Here is a 23,343-nt window from a genome sequence, read left to right as displayed (position 1 = left end):
AATAAAACTTCAGCTCTAGAGGCGAAGTTCGCCAGTTACAAACAAAAACTTCAACTCTAGAGCTGAAGTTCGCCAGTTACAAAACAAAAACTTCAGCTCTAGAACTGAACTTCAAGCCCGACTACTAGAATGCTGAAGTTTTGCGTGATTGCCTTTGCTACTCCAGCCCCGTATGCTGAAGTTATGCGAAAAAGCGGGTACGCTTGCAATTTTTTTTGCAAAGCAGGCATAAGTTAAAACGTGACACAAAAACTGGTATAGATGCAAATTCCCCGTCAAAACCTGCCCCAAGGGATTTAGCGTGAAGTGGTATTATGGAAAGCGATGTGGCCGAGATCGACTAGTAAACAAGGGGGGTCGAAACCGGGCGTTCAATAAGGGCCGAGGAAGTATCAAGGCCGATACTAACGACTAGTTTTTGTAATAGGATATTTAAAAGAATATTCCATTGAATATTCTCTGTACTTGTTCTTTTAGAGTTGACTTGGATATGTCTCATATAAATAGAAAAAGAGATAAGGGGAAAGGGCATTTAACATTCATTTGGATAAGAATACTTTTTGAGAAGAAGACTCTCTCTAGAAAAGATACAAATACTACCTTTCTAATAAGATTCTACCATCCATTATTCCATACTTTTCCATCAGATCCGAGAATAGTTCCAATATTCTAGGATTTGTCTGTCACTCATCACTGCCAGAAAGAAGAATCATCCACCTCATTCAATATTGGGTGAATCATTCTCCCTATTTATATTAACATCATTTATTGTTATTTATTGCTTGATATTCTCTTATCATTACTCAAACCTCTCGGAATATTGAATACACACTGCATTTAACCCCCTCCCCCCCCTCACCTACACTATCTTGCAATATTTGTGTTAACTAGTTATAAATCTAGGAATATTATTATTAACTTGGTTTAACCCTTGTTACATAAAATTAATTAGTTTAACCAAAGATTTATACTTTTTGGTCAAACAATTGTGAATTTAAATACTCTGTAAAGAAATATAGCCAAATTGATGGTGTTGAAATCATGTCCAACCGGTGCCATATGATTGTCATAGTACCATACGCTTATGCGTCCAATATCCAAGCATACATATCACGTTCGTGACTTCGTGCTACCGAGAAATCCAGCACCAAAAGTTGGTCTTCACTTTGCCGTGTTGCTAGCAGAAAATATGATTAGCTATAAAACAAGAATCAACCAACCTATTATTTCAATTAGTGATATCTACAATGTAAATTGAATTGATATTCACAACTTTCAAAAAAAGCAAAACCAATTTCTTTCTTTGCGCATTTGACAAGTACCTATCAAAATTGTCCTAACCTTGCTGAACAATAAGCAACAAATAGGTTGAAAAAAGAGAACAGATTCTTTTTCCTTTTGCAGCAAAAGAGGAATGGCCGCAAGGGGAGCAAGAAAATCAAAAAGTGCTGCCTCCCCTACTCCCATAACCAACTTTGCGATGTCGTCTTGAATTAGACTTCCTTTCACCTCTTCCACGCTTTGGATTTCTTCTAACTGGAGATTTAATAGAAAAATGATCACGAACCAACGCGGGTGGAGGATGAACTCTCACAACTGTCATGTGAGCCCTTTGCTCCAGTAAATCTCTATGGTATGCCTGTAAAGATTTGGTATAAACACTCCTATACTATGAGAAAGTAGAGGATGTAATACGCAGGAAAAATTAAGGCAAATATTAGCTAACCATAAAAAGTGGAAAGGTAATATCCAACTTTCCCCAGCTTTAGAATAAAAATACTGTTCATTTTCTCCGACCAAAGAAATATTCCCATACCTTTAATATTGAGTCCATGTATATCTTCATCTATGACTCATTTTCTGCATCTATGAGTCCAAAATTCACGATTTTTTTTCTTTTCCTTTTTCCTAATGGGTAAGATCCACCACAAACCCCTGCCCATGAGTCAATACTAGTCCTTTGCTTTGTGTAGGAGTCTAACATTCCTCAGCACATTATGATCCACATTCTAGGTATTTGGAAGTCAACTGACCACCTAACAATTGCAGAGAATTCTTGACATGTGTAAACAATTTGAGTTACAGACTCCCTCAAGATTTATGTAGGCAAAATAACCTACTTTTTTTTTTATCAGGAGGCAAAATTACCTACTTCCCTCAATATAAAACAAAAGTTCATCATCTCCCACCTCTTTTCCATTGGGGCATGTTGTTATAACAAAAAAATGTGTAGAGATGTGTACAGATCTGAGAAGGGCAGCCATAAAATCGAAAGAAACGCACACAAAGTAATTTGGAACAGTTCTCACAGAAAAATCCTACATCCAAGGAAATATTTTGGGCCAGTAGAAACTATAAATGGATCATATGATAAAACAACATATGCATATGGTTCTCCATCTTTGCTGAAGAGAAAGGAAAGGCAAATAAAAAGCAAATGAAAAGAGAGAAGGGAAGAAATATTTTTTAGATTTTGTATGGAGTAAGGAAGATGTTCTGCTGTGGATACCTGTATCACAAAATTTCGCCTCTCACAATCCAAAAACATGTTGATGTTCCAGCTAACCTTTGCCATCAATTTGTCCCTAACAGTGGAAAAGCTCAACTGGTCCCTTGAGGTAAAACGATCAACCTCATTGAACCACAGACAGGTGAAAAGATTTGTGATGGGAATATGTTCCTTTATGATAACACATCCTTCAGGAACATCTGAAAAAAGTTTGCTAAGTTAATTACATTTTGAGAGCGAGTGGGCAAATGAACATAAGGTGTACAGGGACCCACCACTAGTAATAGGAAGCTTAGCCTCCGAATATGCAGTTAAACCTTCTTTCCTGTAGAAGCCAATTTGGTGGTCAATGGATACATTATCATACTTCCCAGCAGCTTTATTAGCTTCAGCTTCTTCAAAGACGTCAAACCGTCTATAATGTCTTGAAATTGCAAAAGTAGCATTCTGGCGCCACAAGAATCTGAGGTAAGGAATAGAAAAGAAGAAACTCATGAAACTGCCAAGTAGAGATGAGAAACTAGAAGGTATAAACCAACAAAAAGAATGAATGACTTGTTCTGCAGGCAGAAGGATGCAAGAGGGAACAAAACCAAATGTACCTCTCAAGAATCTGGTAAGGATCCACAACAAGCTGAAGCTTCCCATCTATCCAAATTGAATAGCGGACATTAGGAAAGAGCCTATGTAGTAGGAGCTTAGGTACCTGCCAGAGATACATCTCTTTTAAGCAAATTCATAAATCACATGTTCTTTAAAATCCAAACTTAACAGTTGAAAAAGTTTCTGAAAATATAATCCATGAAAGAAAGATACAATGGTGTCAAATCACATTGATATCTAATTCACATGTTCTTTAAAATCCAAACTTTATTGATGAAATATTTTTGAAAATATAATCCATGAAAGAAAAAAAATACAACGATCTCAAATCACATTGATATCAGATGAATGATAATGGTTATATCGTATATTCTATTACATCTCGGAATGTTGGTTTTTCTCATTACTTTGTGGAACAAAGATTAAACTATTACAGCAACAGGGGATCGATCAAAAGAGCGAATCCCTCAATCTGCTAACACTCATTTCAAGTTAGAAACTTCAGTAGGTGACAAATAGAAGGATGTGCACTGAGAGGCGTAAAAATTTAGCTCAACCGTTAATATGGTGCTAACAACAAAATCCATAATAGATACTTTATTTTACTAAAAGGTAAAAGCAGTACATGACTACCCAAGTTCATTGCTTTTTTGTGGGGTTTCTTACAAACAGAATGGTCAGAATTTAGTGCTTTTCGTGACTAGACGCAAGATCAAGCAATGTGCACCATGCAGGAGAAACTGGAATGAGATATCTCCCCATCATTCGTATCCTACTTTCTTCTCATTCTAGCATTCTCCTTCTCCGTTCTTCTCCTTCTAAATGGTATCGGAGATAGTAGATACATTCTCTCTGATAACTGTTTTATATTTAAGAAAAGATTTCAGTAAAGTTCACCGAACCGCAAAAATCAAATATGGCCATCATTTCCCCATTAGAAGAGCATTCTCTCACGCCTCACAGCCACCCTATTTCCAAAGTACATCATCAATGACAACGAGCGGTAAAGTACATGCTGAATCTTCTCAAATTACTGCTGACATCATGCGGCTACACGTGGCACATCTCCGGCCAACATCTTCCATCGACGATCACTCCACAGGGTTGCCTGAGTCTCCCAAACCCCTATTGTTCATCATCTCCTTGAGAATCTCCTCAGATCAAATTCAAATTACTCAAACAGTGACCTGGGGCTCAACTTCTCCAGGTTTTACCCATTTCACTCGCTTAGGCGAAAATTCAGTAGAATTTAGTTATCACCTTTGGAGTTCCTAGGACTCTGTTACATTGATATGGGACAATTACTGTTTTTGCTTTGCCCTTTCCCTCTCTGTTCATGACTGTATTATTCGTGGTTCTTTTTTGTATTTTGAAGACGCTTTCTTGCTTCATCACTTAGTAGTTTTTTTAAGGGTCCGAAAAAGAGAACATGACACAAATCAAACTGAAAAATCTCGTTCATTCAATGGAATGACATGAAGAGATATGTTAATATCAAAGCTCACAACTTTTACCTGCACATGTGCAAAGCTACAGCGACAAATAGGAGAAGAGTATGTTCTGCTTAGTGATGTGAAAAAGTGTAACCACAAAGAGATCTCTCAACACAGATTACAATGGGTTCAACCAAACCCCTTGTATCCAAAAAATTTTAAAAATACTTCCACTTTGAAGACAAATGATATTATCTTCCAGTATCTTGGTTTTCCTTTCTACAAGGAGAGAACAGAAGGATTTAGAGGAAAACTAGGAGAGCAAACCTTTCCATTGCGTCTAGCATCAGAATAAGGCACATTGCGAACCAGAATAATCCTCCATAAACCAACCCTATTCCTGCTGTCCAAGAGACTAGAATTCTTCAAGGATGCCTCTGTTTCTTCATCAACAAACATATAAAAGGGAACATTTTCTCGCGCAATTTCACCAGCGTTCTTTGGCTGTTGAATCACATCATAATTTCCTGTAAGAGCGTTTATGTATATACTAGTAAGAGATAAAAAATCACATTGCTGCCTGATGCAAACACCACAATATTTACACATTTTCATGCTTCTTGAGCAGCCACAACATAAAGGATACCTAAGCAGACTAGAGAGAATAAGCACTCCTCGGTAATTCTGCAGGAGATGCATCATATGCTAATATGTTGCATTGTCTAAAACTCCAAGACAATGTCAAACTGATTAAAGATTAAAAAGTCCAACTCATGAATCATGTGTACAAAATTTTAAATCGCACATTCCTACCGTCCAAGGTACTCTAAGATAAAGTATGTAAGGGCGAAATTGGAAAAGGCCTATACGCGTCGTGTTACAAATGCCCCTATGTTGTGGGTTGGGGGGAAACAATATGAAGTTATACTTACATTGGATACTGCATACTCCATCGCTGTGGTTTTACAGGGTCATATTTACCTCCTTGTGATAAGGATATAAGGCTACTTACCCCCTCGTGCTCTGTAAAATATTGCGAATTATTCTCACCATTAAGGGATGCTTAATATCGTTAAGAGATATTCTTTTTTATTCAACCACCTAAAATTGGTAAATTGTCTGAAAAGTGTCTTAACAGGATTAATGTTTCACCGAACCATTTAAAATCAACCTCTCATGCATTTAAAATTTTGTTTCTGATGTTCTAAAAGTTCCCCTGAAAATAATTAATACAATATGTTTCAGAATTTATAGTAATATTGTGTAGATTTTGATATTTTGCTAGTTCTTTTATAACTGGGTTTAGCTTTATGGAGAGCACTAGAGCTCTTAGAAACCTACATAAATAATACTGATATTTTGGAGATATAAGTTTTACCATTTGTACTTTTAGGAACTTGAAGTTGAAGATCAACATAAACCAAATGAAAGAGTATGTGAGCTTGAATATGGAGTAAAAAAAGTCAGACATAATAATGCCTGTAAGAGACTTAGAGATTGTTTGGATTGAGGGATAAGGATGTTTATCCTGGTATAAGATTAAGTATTAGTTATACAACGTCTGGATTTCGATATAAACTCTGCATTTCGAATATAATCTCCGTGTAGCTAATACAACATTTGACTTCCGACCGTCGTATTATTAGTACCGCTTAATATAGGCAATTCCTACATAACAACCTCTACTTATTCACCTTATATTAAATCATGCATAATTATTCATTGGGTAACAACCCCTAAATTATCATTCAGTGCATAAGGAATCCTTGTATATGCATAAATAAATCATAAGCCAAATGACCCTTACTAGTAACAGTTTAATCTTTTAACAAAATAGAAAGAATAATGGTATTACTCATGATTTAACTGAGAGGAGATCATTCGCATAATGTTTCATACAAGAACTAGGTAATTGGTTATCTCCTCATAAAGCGGAGGGGTAATACACAAGTTGCTAAAAACAGGTAATAGCAATGGCTGTCTGAAGCTGCTATTTCTTGACTTATATTATATGTTTTGAGTCTACAACAGGGGGTCACTCTGAAGGAGGTCTAGTCCACTAAGGGTGGAACCCAACTTTAAGAAGATTATTACATAGACTGGGAGGTGTCGAGGATAAAGAGTCTTTTAATACATTGGAGCAAAGCAAGGGGCTGCAAGAGGGTATAGATACACTGAGATGGCAAAATCATTCCAGTGGAGTTTATACAGTTAGTCAGCTTATAAAAATTTGAACCGGGTAAGAACCTCAGCAAACACTTTGGCCATGGAAACACATTTGGAAAGTCAGGGTGCCATATCAAGTGGCATGCTTTACATGGTTGGTAGTTAGAGAAGCTGCTCTGACTCAGGACAATCTCAGAAAAGGGGGAATACAACTTTGTTCAAGATGTTACTTGTGTGGGCAGGATGCAGAGGCAATCAGTTATCTGCTTTTACATTGCTGAACTACTAGACAGCTATGAGATTTGTTCATCAATCTCAGAGGTATAAAATGGGTAAAGCCTGGTAGTACTTCTAAAGTTTTGACATGCTGGAATATAGGGGGAAATTGTGACAGGAACAACGACAGATGGAAAATTGTCCCGGCAAACATTTGGTAGACAATATGGAAGGAAAGGAATTCAAGGTGTTTTGAAGATACAATCAGTACTCTACAGAAGATCAAGATGAATTGTGTTTTTCCCCTTTGTTTTTGGTGTAAATCTGAATACACAGATGATCCTGAGGATATTTTGGATGTATTAGGTTCCTCGTAAGAAGAACAAGGTTTTAGTTTCATACTATTTTGGTTCACTGCTGTAACAACCTATTTTGGTTTCCAGGACAATCTTTGTGCTGATGTCTTTATACATACAGAAACATGTTACCATTCTCGAAAAAAGTAATATGTAATAAATCCTTTTTATAATTAATAAAACTTGGTTAATAAAAACAAGAAGGAAGAATCTAAGGACGAGTTCATAATATTCTCTGTTATTTCAAAGGCTTGGGTTTCCGACAAATGGAGTTCAAGGAAATGGATTGGACATGATCTCTAATTCAGAGGAGAGGATAGGGATTCTAGTAAAGAACATATGGACATTGATAGATTGTATTGATACCTATTGAAAACAAAAGTTAGAAGTAATAGTAAAATGTACTGTTGCCTCTAACTTTTGTTTCTAATAGATATTAATACTTCTCAGCTTTCTCAGAATGTTTTTTTTAGTGAACGGTAACAAGTTTTATATATCAATGCACAAATACTGTGCCAAAATCATATGTACAGAAGAAGAGCAAAAACATATCATTTGCAATTTACAGAGCTTCCAAAATTTCTAGGATAGCTTCAGTATCCACTAAGGTTTCTTCTTTATACCAAAAATGGAACAACAAAAGGGAGTTCATCTTGATTTTCTGAATATTATCATCCATGCCTTCAAAATGTTTCACATTATAAAATTCAAATATTAAAAAGCAGAAGAGTGTGTTTGGTATAAATGTATATATCGTGCCCAGGTTCATGTGGGATCACAATAATTTTAACATTTTGAAAAATATCATATCGCAGACCCTACTAATTTGGGATTGTGGCGTAGTTGATAAATATAAGTATAATACTCTTACCAGCTTACATACGACTCTATGTAGTTTTGCTCATGTATGAAACACAAACAGCAAATCATAAAATGGACCGCCTACTTTGGTCATTTAAAATAGGTATAATACACATAGGACATGTTCCAACACCACCACTTAGTCTCTCCCTATTCTTTGTTACCCATTATTCACATATTATCTTTTCCATATCTCTAGCAAATTCAAATATCTACATCATACTTCTTTTAATCTTTGCTAATGACAGTATTATATAAATTAGGATGAAGAGGAGGATCTACACCTGCGAAAATTTTGCTTAATCAATAACGGAGAATGAAAAGATCAAAATAAGGGGTGCATACAAACTTGCAAATTCTCCTAGTAATTTGTTTCTTAAGATGGAGCTAGGTGGCATAGATGGGAGACAGCTAAGAAGTGCCTGATTATCTCTCATGCATCAGTGCAGTACGTAGCTAAGTATCTAGTAACATGTACCTAAAACCTAAAATATGACAGCTTCTTCAGCAGATCTGTATTTCTCTTAACGTTCCCAGTCCAATAGGTAGATGAAAATTCTTGTGGTTTTCATACTAGTCACTTCTAGCTTGGCTACATTGTCTGGCCCTTTATTACCTTATAGATGTACTAACATAAATTTAAAAAAATAGTGGGTAAAAAAGATGAAATATCAGGAGCATAGCTTATAGAGTACCAAATATGGCTGATGCAACAATGACTTCATGGAATTGCTCCATCTCCTTTAGATCAGCTGCATTGATGTCAAATCCCGTTCGATCACCAGGTCTACAACCTTTGACAAATCTGACCCAAATATATCAGCGATGGGAAAACTTTGGAAAGAGGACAAAGCACTAAAGCCAACAAAAACACAAGTCACTGTGTCAAGATGATAAGTGCAACTTACCCGCAGTGCACAGTCATCGACTCTTTTATGTCAAAAGAAGCATTCCTCTCCTCCAAAGAAGGGTACCCACCAAATTCAGAACCCCCGTGAGGTTCAGTCTTCATGGGAATTTGCTCATGGAAATAAGTTAAATGCTGAAGCCCGGGTGACGGTGATGGGACTCTAGGCATACGAGCTATCGCTTGCTCCACAGGAACGTAGCATACAGGACATGCTGAATCAAAACGAAAGACAGTATAACCAAGAGTACGACATTACGTGAAGTGTTGATTAAAGCAAAAGATAAAATACAAATGCATGAGACCAAATAACAAATAGGATCCAAGTCTGAAACAGATGAGTTTTATACTTACGGCGAGGCCCAATTCGCCTCCTATCACCAGGTGGAGGAGGGGGAAATGCAAAGTTTTGACAAGGATCAGGAAAAGCAATGGAATCTTTAGCCAATATCACAGTTGAAGCATTGGGAGGAGGCAGCTGGGCAGTATTCTCACCACATACCATAACCTTCCTGGGCAATAATGCAGATAGATGATATGTGTTGTTTTCAAACCATTCCTTGAAGTCCAATTCAGAACTCCTTGATGCATCATCTAATAATAGCAAAAATCTTGTATGAAAATCAGGAAATCTATCTCATAACAAACTAGATTAGTGACTTCAGAACTAAGTAAAATGCATTATATAACTGGTGGTGGTTTTGCCGCTTTTCACAAAAGAAATGAGGAGACAAGCACCAGTGAACCACACCTACCATACCATTCCTTTTTCTCTTTTCTGGACATGAAATAGATCGATACTCCAAAAACGCTCAAAAGAAGAAAGACAAAGTAAGAGCAAACTAACAACTTCGATGCAAATCTGTGACTGCAGTACTGAGACAAACAACTATGACTCTATTTAGTGCTGTTCAACAGGGGATAGATAACTACCCATTCCGGCACCCTATCCCAAGGAAATAAAATGATAAAAGCTTTAATTTTATTATCAAATCATTATTCCCATTAACAAGTGAAGAGATATTAACTTATGACTTCTTCCAAATAGGGCCCCTTACAGAGCAGGCACTCGAATTTAACTATATATTTAGCAAGCACTGGGCTTATCCATGTCTCGCCTTATTTGTTTTATTTATTTATTAAATTTCAAATTGATTTTAGGTTACACTGATAGAGCCGATGGTAAAGAACAAGGCGTCATGCTTTTCTTCAATAAATTAAAAGTTACAACATCAGAAGCCAACATACAGTAAAAATCCATTGCTCTCAGAATCAAGTCCCATTGAAAATGAATAGACTTAATTCTGTTCATTGCAGTTGCTCAACCTTGTCTCCCTAATTCCTTTCTCAGCAAGCTGCATCTTATGTATCTTGTGCAGGTGTATTAATACCAACATTTTCATTTTAAATGTTGTTTCCTTCACCTATCCACAATATACAATTTGGTCCTCCTAAGAAAGATACTAGAGCCGACAATGCATGCCACCCTTTCAGAACAATTAAAGTTACTAAAGTTTAAAATATAAATAGATCCCTATCCAAATGATAGATCCCTATCCAGATGATATTCCACAACAAAGAAACCAAAAGGACTTCAAGAAACTGACCTTTATTAACCATCGAAAATCCTGCAACAAAAGCCAAGAGTGCAAATGCAACCAAAATCAGCATTCCAACCTGCCTTCGCACCAAAAACCTGCAAATAGAGGGAAGACATCTTTCCTTCTCTCTAGAACCGGAAAGTGATGTCTTTGGAGTTTTACGCGAGCTGAACGAACTCTGAGAGTGCAAAACTCCATTTTGTGCCAGTTGCTGCAACGACCCATCGCTTGCTGTCCGAAGACCCAATGACCACCCAGTCATTGTTCCTCCGACCACACAATAACAACTACTTTCATCTCTTTTTTCCTTCTCCAAAAAACCCTTTCATTAACTATACACCACAACTCTTCACAACGTAAAACTTGTCAAAGTAACACTTGCAATTACTGTTTCATCTCTGCATCTTTCTGAGATCGTCAATGTTGTGCTGGGGGCTTCTTTAACCGAATCAGTAGGAATATTTCCGCCTTTTGCAGCACCAAATCAATCAGAAAGCGAATTCGATACCTATACTATAATAACCAAACAACACATCATTAACTAAGTCTAACTCCAATTAAATAAGGTTTCTAAAGAAGTAACAAATTCTCCATGTCATGATCTCAAAAGCAGAACCGAATAACTAAAACCAATCACAAACTAATTCAATGAGAAGAGAAATCGCCTGATTTACTAATGAATTAAAATTAAAATGATACTCCAACAAAGATACTACTGATACGTCATGGATAATGCAGTAGAAAACTTTGTAACAGAATTCGCATCTGGAACGGAACAGATCAATTCGACTATGAAAACGATTAGCCCAAAGAGGAGGTTTAACGATTATATTACCTGAATCAGAAGTCCAATTTCAAAATTTTCTGACTTGTTGTAGAATCCAATAGGGCTTGAAAAGGAAAAGGGAGAGCATAAAAAGTTTCCTATTTGGGGCTGCTTGATCTTCTCTCTCTCTACGCCTCTTCCTCCTCGGCCTGTTTCTATTTTATTCCCTTTTGGTCTTATTTTTTTGCAAAATTTGATGCGAGTTCATACTCTTGTTTTAATATCCCTTTTGTTTTGCACCCGAAAAAAAAGAAGAGAGAGATCACCACAAGTCTAATCGCATCGCTTTGGGGACTTAAAAATTCCAGTCCTAGAATGCGACTTGTAGAAACGTAAGTGCGATATAAATCTCATTGCGACTATAAGTCTCGTTACGTGAACGCGACTTATTAATCTCATTGCGACTATAAGGGTATGTTTGGTATGGAGGAAAATATTTTTCGAAAAATATTTCCAATTTTCTCATGTTTGGTTGGCTTAAATGTTTTGAAAAATATTTTACTTATCAACTCATTTTTTTCCAATTGGAGGAAAATATTTTCCTTATAAAGAGAAGGGAAAACATTTTCCAAAACTCTTTCTCAACGTTCCCCACCCTATTCCATACCCTCACAACCTACCCCACACCCACCCACCTAACCCCACCCCATGCCCTCTCTCCAGAAAGGTTTTTTTTCCATTACCACCCGCCTTACTACCCCACCCACCAGCACCCCCACCCCGCAAAAAAAATTTATTTTTCGTTTTGAGCCGAGGGTCTCCTGGAAACAGCCTCTCTACCCTTCGGGGTAGGGGTAAGGTCTGTGTACATATTACCCTCCCCAGACCCCACTTGTGGGATTATACTGGGTTGTTGTTGTATTTTTCGTTTTTCTACCCTCACCCCCTACTGCCCCTACCCCGCACAAAAAAAGTTTTTTTTTTAAACTTTTTTTTGTAATTTTCAAATTTTTGTTTTTTCTTTTTTCTGCACCCCCACCCCTAACCAATCCACTACCCCTCCTCCCACCTCCCCCCAGGAGAAAAATATTTTTTATATATATTTTCAGTTTTACTTTTTTCATCTTCCGGCTTATAGGTTCGAAATTTTACAAGTTCCAAAGTTATGAATTCCGCGGTTTACGGGTTTAGAAATTATAAAGTTTACGGGTTCGAAATTTCGCGGTTTAGAAAGTTTTGTGGTTCAGAAGTTTATGAAATTTTTGGGTTCGGAAGGTTGTTGGTTTGAAAGTTTATGGCTTCATGTTTATTTTATCAAAATTATTTATGAATACTCTTGAGAAAATATTTTCCTTAATTTGCGTACCAAACACTGGAAAATGAATAAGATTATGACTTGTTTACCAAGAAAATATTTTCTTGAAAAATATTTTCCACGGAAAATATTTTCCGTTATACCAAACACACCCTAAATCTCATTATGTAAACGCGACTTATTAATCCCAATAACCGAATCCAATTATGAAGATTCTTTCTTTCTTTTTTTTCAAAAAAAAAAAGAGAGATATTCCTATTAATTTTATCAACCACATTAACGTTATAAAAAATAAGCTCTCCCTTTTTACTTTTTTCTCGTGTAATTAACATAATTATAATCGGGTAAGGAGAGTAAGAAAAAAACTACTAGATAGGACGAGGTTGTTCCAATTCTTAGCTTGCATGTTAGGTATGACGTTAGTGGGGTAGTGAGATCCTCTCCAACGGTAACCATAATTGTGCAACTTACGGGGACCACGATCTCAGAAGAGCTTCGAGTACAATTGAGTTTGGCACCGAAATTATTTGACCTACTCTGGGTATGTGCCCCTCTGGTTGACCTTATTTCGAGTTGAAGAGGCGGTCACAATTACAGTACTTCTGCTCTTAGATCTTGACTTCCATGCTCATGGGCCCGGAACCACTTTCACCACGTGTCAATGTTTTGTTGTGCCACATGGTAAGGCCAAATTTTACAAATACAGATAGTCCGCATGAAAGGGAAGTATGGTATTGAGCCTATAGTCTTTGGCTAGGAAAGAGAAGCATAATACTGAGCCCTTTAGTCACTAACATTCCTCCTAAGCAAATAGATTTTGAAGCGGCCGAAAAAGTCATAGAACAGGCCGACGATGCAATATGTAAGTACTCATGTGAATAACTTTGACTCGCTGGTATATAAAAATCACATCCCCATGTTCGTTGGGGGGATGTCATTGGGACGATCTTGTCGATGTTATAGCGCCTTTGGAAGTGAAAGGAACACCAACCATCGAACTAGATTTTCTGTTATGTGTACTTACCTATTCACCCTTAGGTTCAAACCTCCAATCAATTCCATAATTTTGGACTTTTTGTTGGCACTTCAAAATTTGTCTGGGATAAGTTGGTCGAGTATTTAGAGGCTGGTAATGTGTCTCCATTTTTTGGCTAATTTTGTTGATGTTAATTTTTCTCTTTAGTTTTCCTCCACCTTAACGCCTTGAGGCCATCCATGGGTAGCATTGGTGTTGTCATCAATTGCGGTACACAAGCTCTCTTGAGCATGAAAGACGGTTACAACAGAGGCTAGTACGACTGATCTGTCGTTGTCTCGACCGTGAATTGATCTTTATTTAGGGTAGTTAACCCAAGTATATTATTGAGTTATTTTTTGACTTAACATATTGAAGGAGATCTGATTAAACTATTAAGGTAGCCTCTATTGGACTGTATATAAAAATATATCATTTTTGGAATAGATTTATCTAAAAATTTTGGGTGATTTTGAAATCTTCTGATATCCTAATTTTCATTTTTAGCTGCCATTTTTCTCCATGCGGCTTTTGATCTTCATGACTTACAATTTCATATGGTATAGTCTTCAAGTGTTCGGGTTTGCAGAATGAATATTTGAGTACTGGTATCATAGTCGACTAGTGTCCGAATGAGCGTTCAGTCCAATATGTTTTCCTGATGGTTTTATTCTTACAAAATAAATTAAATGGATGGGGGTGGGATTTAGATGAAGGCAATGATGTATCCCTTTTAGTCAAACATTTTGACCTTGGCTAGAAACTACAGAGATTCTAGAATATTGCCACATGTCAGTATAGTCATCATTCATATTGGTTGGCTTAATTCTTGTCATATAAAATGGTTAGTAAAAATATAATTTAAATAAATCTGTAATGTGTAGATAGGGAAGGAAGTAGAACCGCTACGGTCCTTAGAACTAGAATAGTTTGTGGTGCGCCACGTTCCAATTTACCTTCAAGAATCTATTATCCATCCCCTTGAGCTTGTACAAACATTTTCATGTTATCTCGATGATCTGGTAGTGTCCTTCTCAGTTGGGCTCGAGCTTCCCCATGTTTGGATCTTGGGATGCTGAGAATACATTCTACGGCACATAATCCCCAATTTGAAGAGTCGAAGGTTCACTTTCTTATTGTAATACTTCTTGATTCCTTACTTATGTGTTGTCATCCAAATCAAGACCATTTTTCTCTATCCTTCTAGTAGGTCTAAGTTGGTGGCTACAACCTCGTTGTTCGCCTCTTCAGTAGCATAAATGTCACGATCTAAAATCTACCATAGGTCGTGATGGCGCCCAATGTCGCTGTTAGAAAAGCCAATACTTAATTATTCATTTTATTATTTTTAAAATCATGAATCTTATTTAGATAGAGAGGTCAGTGCATTAAAATAAATCGTAGTTACGTATATTTTAATTAAAAATAATAAGTAAAAGTGTATCAATGTAAAACAATCCATAACAATTCTAGAACACTCTCAAAACCCGGTGTCACAAGTGCATGAGCATCTACTAGAAGGTACAATAACAATAGAACATATGTATAGAATACAAGTTAGGCAGGAAAATGTAAACAATTCTGATGGAGACTCTGTATGTTGCGGATCGTAACATGGGATGTGATAAGTGGGTATTTTTAACTACTTATTAGCACCTTTTTGCTTTTATTTTAGTCCGAAAGTATTGATTTATGTTCTCAAAACTAATGAAATATACAAATTGCAGGAATGTTAGAAGTTCGGTCTCCCATGATGAAATCCAACTCAAAAAGGAGTGTTCTGAATCACAAGGCAATAAAGGGCGAAGAATCAAAGAAGTGCGGTCCGCAGAAGAATGGGAGGACCGAAAAATTCCATTTGCTACCACAAACCAAGTACCAGTACCCAGCAGAACTTTGGCCAATATGCGGACCACACATGAATTGTGCGGCCGCAAAACAAGGTTTTTACTGACAGATGATTTCAAGTTTAGATAGTGTGCATAAGACCAAGTCCTGAAGCCTTGATGAAGTGCAGAGTGAACAAGAATTGTGTGGCCGCAGAAGATACTTCGCAGCCACAACTTAGAAATGTGCGGCTGCAAAAACCCACTCTCCTGCTAACTGAAGAAATTTGCGGACTGCATATGAAATTTTACGGACATGAAACCTCCCGAGGGACATTTTTATTAGTGAATTTTGACCCGCTGTAAATAGACAAGTTTTACAATTTTAGTTCAAGTTTCGAAGTTTAGGTTGATGTAGTCGTTACCTTTTACCATTTTAGGAAGTGTGCAACCATTTTAGTGTTCAAATATTATCTTTTACCATTTTAATCTTTGATTATGAGTTTAATTAACTTTTCTTCTTTATTTTCTTCAACTCCTACTATGAGTAGCTAGATTCTTATTAGGGTTATGACCCAACGCTAGTATGAACTTATGGGTATTTAATTTAATACTTGTTTATGATTGGGTATTTATTATTTAGCGTAGTTCATGCTTCAATTCTAGAATTAATGGTTGCAAATATTAATTCATACCTTATTGACTTAGTCTCTACTTGAGAAAGAGGGACCTAGTCTAGGATAACTTGGCTAACAAGGAATTGGGCTAATTGAAGAGTTTGATTAGCCTAATTAAAGAGTTCAAACTAGAGATAGTAAGAACCCAACTTGAGCTCATATCAACTATTTTGTTTGATACCCATTTGGACTTGAGAAAGCCAAATTGGGCAAAATCACTCTTTGAACGAGAGATATTGAGTGGTTAACGTCGAGTTGAGAACTATAATATACCCCAACCAACAAAACAAGTATTAACGTCTTTGACCCATTAGGCGAATACCTAGGTTATGGTCACATCCCTAGGCTTTTAACTATTTTGAAAAACACCAAAAACATTCGTTCATTTCTAGTTTCTTTTACTTAGCTTACAATTGTTAGAGTAATAATTGTAGTAGAAATCAATACTTTTTGTGGAAGTGCAAATTGAGTTTATCCATTCGCTTTCTTCAAGTGTATACTCCTAACACCCCTTATAACTCCTTGTGGATTCTACCCCAACTCATAGTTTGGTAAATTATATATTGCATACGACCGTATGATATCTCTTATCGAGGTATGTTGTGGATGTCATCAATTTTTGGCGTCGTTGCCGGGGAGTTAAAATGGTGTTAGCTATATATTTGGGTTTGTTTTCGGAATATTTTCTTTTCCTTCCGTGTTACTAACTTGTGTGAAACAGTTTTAGGTACAACCATGGCGGCAAACAATGATCTTGGAAATATACCTTTGGGGGATGTGGACAACGAGGATGAGCAGGTTGATGAGGTACCTCTTGAACCTCAAGCAAATAGAAGAGGTCAAGTGCCTCATGACAATGTACCCGCTCCACCCCTACCTCTTCCACAAGCGGCTCCACACCGGGTATTACCCAATGAAGGATTTGCTAGTGCAATAGTCCATCCCCGTATTAGGGTAGGCAACTTTTAAATCACCAATGTGATGCTCACTTTGCTTGAGCAATGGGATTTCTTCATCGGTGCTCCAATTCAAAATGCGTATAAACATTTGAAGGGGTTTGTGGATACTTGTTAGGGGAACAAACAAACAAATGTCTCCGAGGATGCATTGAGGCTTAGGCTTTTTATGTTCTCTCTACGGGGAAAACTTTAGATTGATGGAACAATTACTGAACTCTTTGCAAGTTCTTCTCCCCGGGACACATGGTTACACTCCGAGATGAGATTTTGGCATTCAAGCAAGAGCTGAATGACTCACTATATGAGATATTGGGAGCAATATAGAACTATGGTCAATGAATGTCCCAACAATGATATGACGGAACACATGATTCAACAAACCTTCTATCGCGGGATCAACACAATCAACCAATGTATAGTGAATCAACTTGTCGGTGAGAACTTTATGACTACGCTTTATGCGGAGGCATGTGAGATTTTGGATGAAATGGCGGAAATGTCATCGGCTTGGAATTCCCGGGTCAATGTTCCACAAGGTGATCTGAATATGATCCACCTTCATAAAGAATTGCATGACTGTGGGCAATCCATTGCCGAATTGACTACTACCATGAATTAGCTAGAAAAGGCTCAAATTAGTCAAGCTCCCAATCAAGTCAATGCCATGGAAGGGGTGAACATGATGGTGAACACGAGGAGGACCAAGGGTCTATAAGTACAAAGTTGAGGGGAGAATTATGTGCAAGAAGATAGTGGTTTTGAGCAAGATGATTCTTATAATGAACAAGAAGAAGAAGTTCAATATGTGAACAATTTTCAAGGGCAAAGAAACAACTTCCAAGGCCCAAAACAACAACAACAATGGTGACCTCAAAATAATTGAGATAATTAGAATTATAACGATCAAGGCAATTAGAGCAGAAACAACAATCAAGGGAATTGGCATAACAACAACAATCAAGGAAATTGGAGTGGAAATAATCAAGGAAATTGGGGGGGGGGGGGGAAGGGGTAACAATCAAGGTGGAGGGAATAACAATCAAGGCAATTGGGGGTCGGGCTTTCAAAGGCTCCCGATGTATCAACAACCGAGCAACCCGCCTCCTTATCTTTCCCATGGTCCAAGTTCTTCAAATAATAAGATGGGGCATATTGAAAATATGTTCAAGTAAATGATGGAAAAGAATGCCGATTTGGATTCCCAACTTGCCTCACACAACACATCAATCCGCAACTTAGAAGTTCAAATGGGACAAATCTCTCAAGCTCTAAATTCTCGTCCTAAGAGGGCACTACCAAGTGACACGGTAGTAAACCCAAAGGGTGGTAATAACATTGGGCATGCCATGGTTGTGACCACAAGAAGTGGAAGAGCTGGGAATGCACCCACCTCAAGTCAAAGGCAACTTGTGGATGATGAGCAAGTGATGCAAGAAGAAAAGATCTCGAATAATATGGTGTAACCTAATGATAATGTTCGGATTGATATTAATGATAGTGTGGAAGAGACTCAAGAGGAGGTGAACTCATCTAGGGAACACATTATTGACATACCGGAGCCGGTAGTGCAAAAGGGTAAGGCACTATTGCCTAAGCCTTCACCTCCATACCCTCAAATAATTGCTAAGCAAAATGGTAAGAATCAATTCAAGAAGTCCATTCAAATGATGAAGAGTCTCTCAATCAATGTGCCATTAGTTGAAGCCTTCAAACAAATGCTTGATTATGCTAAGTTTATGATGGATCTCATGACATAGAAGCGGTCAATGAATTTTGAAACCATCAAAGTCACTCATCAAGTGAGTGCAATTATGCATTTAGTGGCTCCTAAGTTAGAGGATCTCGGTGCTTTCACGATTCCTTGTACAATTGGAAGTGTCGAGTTTGCTAAAGCTCTTTGTGATCTTGGGGCAAATATCAATTTTATGCCCTATTCGGTTTTCAAGATTTTGGGAATTGGGAAACTAAGGCCCACCTCTATGAGATTGCAAATGGACAATCATACTATGAAGAGGCCCTTGGGAGTGATTGAAGATGTCTTAGTTCATGTTGATAAATTCATTCTCCCAGCGTATTTTGTCATTCTAGATTGTAAAGTTGATTGAAGCGAAGATTATTCTTGGGAGACCTTTCCTTGCTATGGGAAAGGCTCTTTGTGATGTTGAAGCCGGAGAACTTACCTTCCGGGTTGGTGGTGAAAAAGTTGTATTCTATGTGTGTAAGTTCATGCGACAATCAAATAGCAATGAGGTGTGTTCTTTTGTGGATTTGGTGACCAATGTTATTGTTGATAAAACAAGTGCTACAATCAATGTTGGTGATATGTTGGAGGCCATTTTGCTCAACTTTGATGATGACAAGATGGATGGCTTCATGGAATGTGTGAACTCTTTGCAAGGAATGGGGTCGTACAATTATGCACCTCGAAAATTGTCCTTGGGTCTTGAAAATAGGAAAACTCCTCCTACAAAGCCTTCTATTGAAGAGCCTCCTACCTTGGAGTTGAATACATTGCCTCCACATCTTCGGTATGAATTTTGTAGTCCTTGTTCTACTTTACCGGTTATTCTTTCCTCTTGTTTGACTAACGTAAAGGTAGATTCCACATTGGCAGTGCTACAAAAGAGGAAGAAGGCTATTGGGTGGACCTTGGTAGATATTCGGGGGATACGCCCATTTTTGCATGCATAAGATCAAATTGGAGGATGAAGCTAAACCATATATTGAACATCAAAGGAGACTCAATGAGACTATACAAGAAGTTGTCAAAAAGGAGATTATCAAGTGGTTGGATGCCGAAGTTGTCTACCCCATAGATAGTTCGTGGACCTCTCCGGTCCAATATGTCCCAAAGAAGGGGGCATGATAGTGGTCACCAATGATAAGAATGAGTTGATTCCTACAATAAAGGTAACCGATTGGAGTGTGTGTATGGACTATCACAAGCTCAATAAAGTCACAAGAAAGGATCACTTTCCACTTCCTTTCTTGGATCAAATGCTCGATAGATTGGCCGGCCGTGCTTTCTATTGCTTTCTTGATGGGTATTCGGGCTACAACCAAATTCTTATTGCTCCGGAAGATCAAGAGAAAACAACTTTTACATGTCCCTATGGTACTTTTGCTTTCAAGCGGATGCTATTTGGTTTGTGCATTGCACCAACGACTTTTCAAAGGTGTATGATGGCTATTTTCACGGACATGGTGGAGGACTACCTTAAAGTTTTCATGGATGACTTCTAGGTGGTTGGATATTCTTTTGATGATTGTCTTGTAAATTTAGACAAAGTGTTGGCTAGATATGAAGAAACTAATTTGGTGCTCAATTGGAAGAAATGTCATTCTATGGCCGAGGAAGGAATTATCCTTGGCCTTAAAATCTCAAGAAATAGAATTGAAGTTGACAAGGCAAAGATTGAGGTGATTTCTAAACTTCCACCTCCAACTTCGGTGAAGGGTGTGCAGAGTTTCTTAGGCCACGCGGGGTTTTACCAGCGCTTCATCAAATATTTCTCTAAGGTGGTGAACCTGTTGTGCAAGCTTCTTGAGAAGGATGCTAAGTTTAAATTCATTGATGATTGCATGAGAGCTTCTGAATTGTTGAAGCTCAAGTTGACAACTACTCTCATCATCACCGATCTAAATTAGAGTGTGCCTTTTGAACTCATGTGTGATGTAAGTGACATAGCGACTGGGGCTGTTTTGGGTAACGCATCAACAAGATTTTTCATTCGGTCTACTATGCTAGTAAGACCATGAATAGTGACCAAGTCAACTATACCGTTACGGAGAAATATCTCACTGCTATTGTGTTTGCAATTGAGAAGTTCCGCCCGTACTTGATGGGTGCAAAGGTCATTGTCCACACGGATCATCAACGCCTCGTTATCTTATGAGAAAATAGGATTCCAAAGCTCGGTTGATGAGGTGGGTGCTCTTGTTGCAAGAATTTGATATTAACATCCAAGATAGAAAAGGTAGTGAAAACCAAGTGGCAGACCACTTATCTCGTTTGGAAGAGGAGGGGGGCTGCATGATGGCCTTGAAATCAATGACTCCTTCCCTGATGAGCAACTCTTGGCAATTTCAATAAAAGAGGTGCCATGGTTCGCAGATTTAGAAAATTTTCTCATATGTGGAATCATTCCACATGAGTTCTCTTCAAACCAACTGAAGAAGCTCAAACGGGATTGTCAAGAGTATTATTAGGATGAACTATACCTCTTTCAAATTTGTACGGATGGGGTGATTAGAAGATGTGTACCAGAAGAAGAGCATGGTGATATTCTTGGGGCTTGTCATTCTTCTCTATATGGTGGTCATCATGGTGGAGCGACAACGACAATCAAAGTGCTTAGTTGTGGTTTCTATTGGCCCACTCTTTACAAAGATGCAAGTGAGTTAGTGAAAAGATGTTATGAATGTCAACGGGCTGGTGGAATCTCAAAGAAAAATGAAATTCCTCTCACTACCATTTTGGAGATTGATATCTTTTAATTGTGGGGTATTGACTTCATGGGCCCTTTTGTGAGTTCTTGTGAAAACACCCATATCTTGGTCGTGGTGGATTATGTGTCCAATTGGATTGAGGCTGTTGCTTTACCCAACAATGAGGCGAGAAGTGTGGTGGCATTCTTGAAGAAGAATATTTTCACAAGGTTTGGTACTCCACGTGCAATTATAAGCGATGGGGGTCACATTTTTGCAACAAGGCCTTCGACACTTTACTTTGCAAATATGGTGTTACTCACAAAGTCACAAATCCTTATTACCCACAAGCTAGTGGGCAAGTGGAAGTCTCCAACCGGGAGATAAAGAGTATCTTATCCAAAATGGTGAATACTAATCGGACGGATTGGTCCAAGAAGCTTGATGATGCATTATGGGCTTATCGGATAGCTTACAAAACACCTATCGAAATGTCGCCATACCAGTTGGTGTTTAGGAAAGCTTGTCATCTTCCGGTGGAGCTAGAGCACAATGCCATGTAGGCTATAAAAAAGTTGAATCTTGATTGAGATGTAGCCTCTAACTTGAGGGTTGCATACTTGAATGAATTGGATGAGTTCTGGTACCATACCTATGCAAGTTTATCCTTATACAAAGAAAATATGAAATATCTTCAAGAAAAATACATTTGGAACAAAGAGTTCAAGGTGGGCGATCTTGTATTGTTGTTTAACTCAAGGTTGCGGATGTTTCCCGGGAAGCTAAAATATAAATGGAATGGTCCTATTGAAATTGTGGATGTGACAACTTTTGGTGCATTAGACTTGAAGAACAAAAATAATAAAGTATTCCGAGTCATAGGTCATCGGGTGAAGCACTACTTGGGAAAAGTTGGAGATAGCCACGTCGTGTCGGTCATTCATTTCACTTGAGGATACTCTGCGTCGTGTCGCGGCGTTAAATCAGGCGCTTCTTGGGAGGCAACTCATGTTTCTTTTCCTTTTTATTTTGTAGTTAGGTGTTATTTTTGTTTAACTTGATTTGAAGTGTGCTACAGGGGCGAGTGTGACTTACAAGAATTGTAGACAAAAATATGGCTAAGTGTTCTAAATGAACACATTTAAATTGTGCGGACCACACATTTGTTGGTGCTATAGCAGAAGAACATTGCAGCCGCACATTTTTCTTGCGGACTGCACAATTGAGATATTAAAAATACCAACTCTCTGAAGTTTAAGCTTGTCAGTACGGAGGTCAATCCGCGACTGCATGTGAAATCTGCGACCGCACCTGAAAATGTGCGGACCGCAGATGAAACTCTGAGTTGAGGCCCCTAGGTGATAGAGTACGGATCGCACATGAAAATGCGCTGCTGCACTCGTCCTTTTTTCCCTTTATCGAGCAATTAGTATAAATAGAGGAACAAGGCCAATTTACACTTTTCACTCTTTAAACTAAAAAATTGTGCTCTATTGAATTTTCTTGGAGATTTCATCTGTCCACACACACAGCCACTTTGATCATTCACTCATTACACTCACTCTATCTGGTATCCTTCAATTTCATGAATCTTTTTAGTTAGTTTAATTTTTAGATTTTTAGTTCTTTTTAGGCCATTTGTTATTCGAGTTCAATTGTGTGTCCATGTGGGATAATTTGAACTAGGTTTACTTGATACATGCTC

At 37.8% G+C, this 23,343-nt stretch overlaps 1 protein-coding gene across 1 annotated transcript; it reads right to left on the bottom strand.

Annotated features, from left to right (window-relative positions):
- Nucleotides 1–1,178: 1,178 nt before the first annotated feature.
- LOC104213447 (probable hexosyltransferase MUCI70) lies at nt 1,179–11,629 on the bottom strand. Its single transcript, XM_009762950.2, has 10 exons — nt 11,488–11,629; nt 10,659–11,165; nt 9,406–9,645; nt 9,053–9,266; nt 8,840–8,949; nt 4,873–5,072; nt 3,112–3,215; nt 2,785–2,972; nt 2,510–2,709; nt 1,179–1,639 (listed from the first exon to the last, which is right to left on the bottom strand). Exons 2-10 carry the CDS (start codon nt 10,912–10,914, stop codon nt 1,439–1,441), a joined length of 1,713 nt encoding a protein of 570 aa, XP_009761252.1. The 5' UTR covers nt 10,915–11,165; nt 11,488–11,629; the 3' UTR covers nt 1,179–1,438.
- Between the last annotated feature and the right edge of the window lie 11,714 nt (nt 11,630–23,343).

The sequence above is a fragment of the Nicotiana sylvestris genome, chromosome 7, assembly GCF_000393655.2.
Source record: "Nicotiana sylvestris chromosome 7, ASM39365v2, whole genome shotgun sequence".
In the NCBI taxonomy this organism is placed as follows: domain Eukaryota; kingdom Viridiplantae; phylum Streptophyta; class Magnoliopsida; order Solanales; family Solanaceae; genus Nicotiana; species Nicotiana sylvestris.
Note: the sequence above shows the minus strand (reverse complement) of the source record. Positions and strands in the feature narration are given on the sequence as shown.

What these genes read in the sequence shown, in the direction of transcription:
- LOC104213447 (XM_009762950.2), bottom strand. Translation starts at nt 10,914, where the DNA reads ATGACTGGGTGGTCATTGGGTCTTCGGACAGCAAGCGATGGGTCGTTG. An exon ending in ATTTTCGATGGTTAATAAAG is followed by an intron (nt 9,646 to 10,658) that starts GTCAGTTTCTTG and finishes TGCTATTATTAG; the next exon opens with ATGATGCATCAAGGAGTTCT. An exon ending in TCGATGACTGTGCACTGCGG is followed by an intron (nt 8,950 to 9,052) that starts GTAAGTTGCACT and finishes TATTTGGGTCAG; the next exon opens with ATTTGTCAAAGGTTGTAGAC.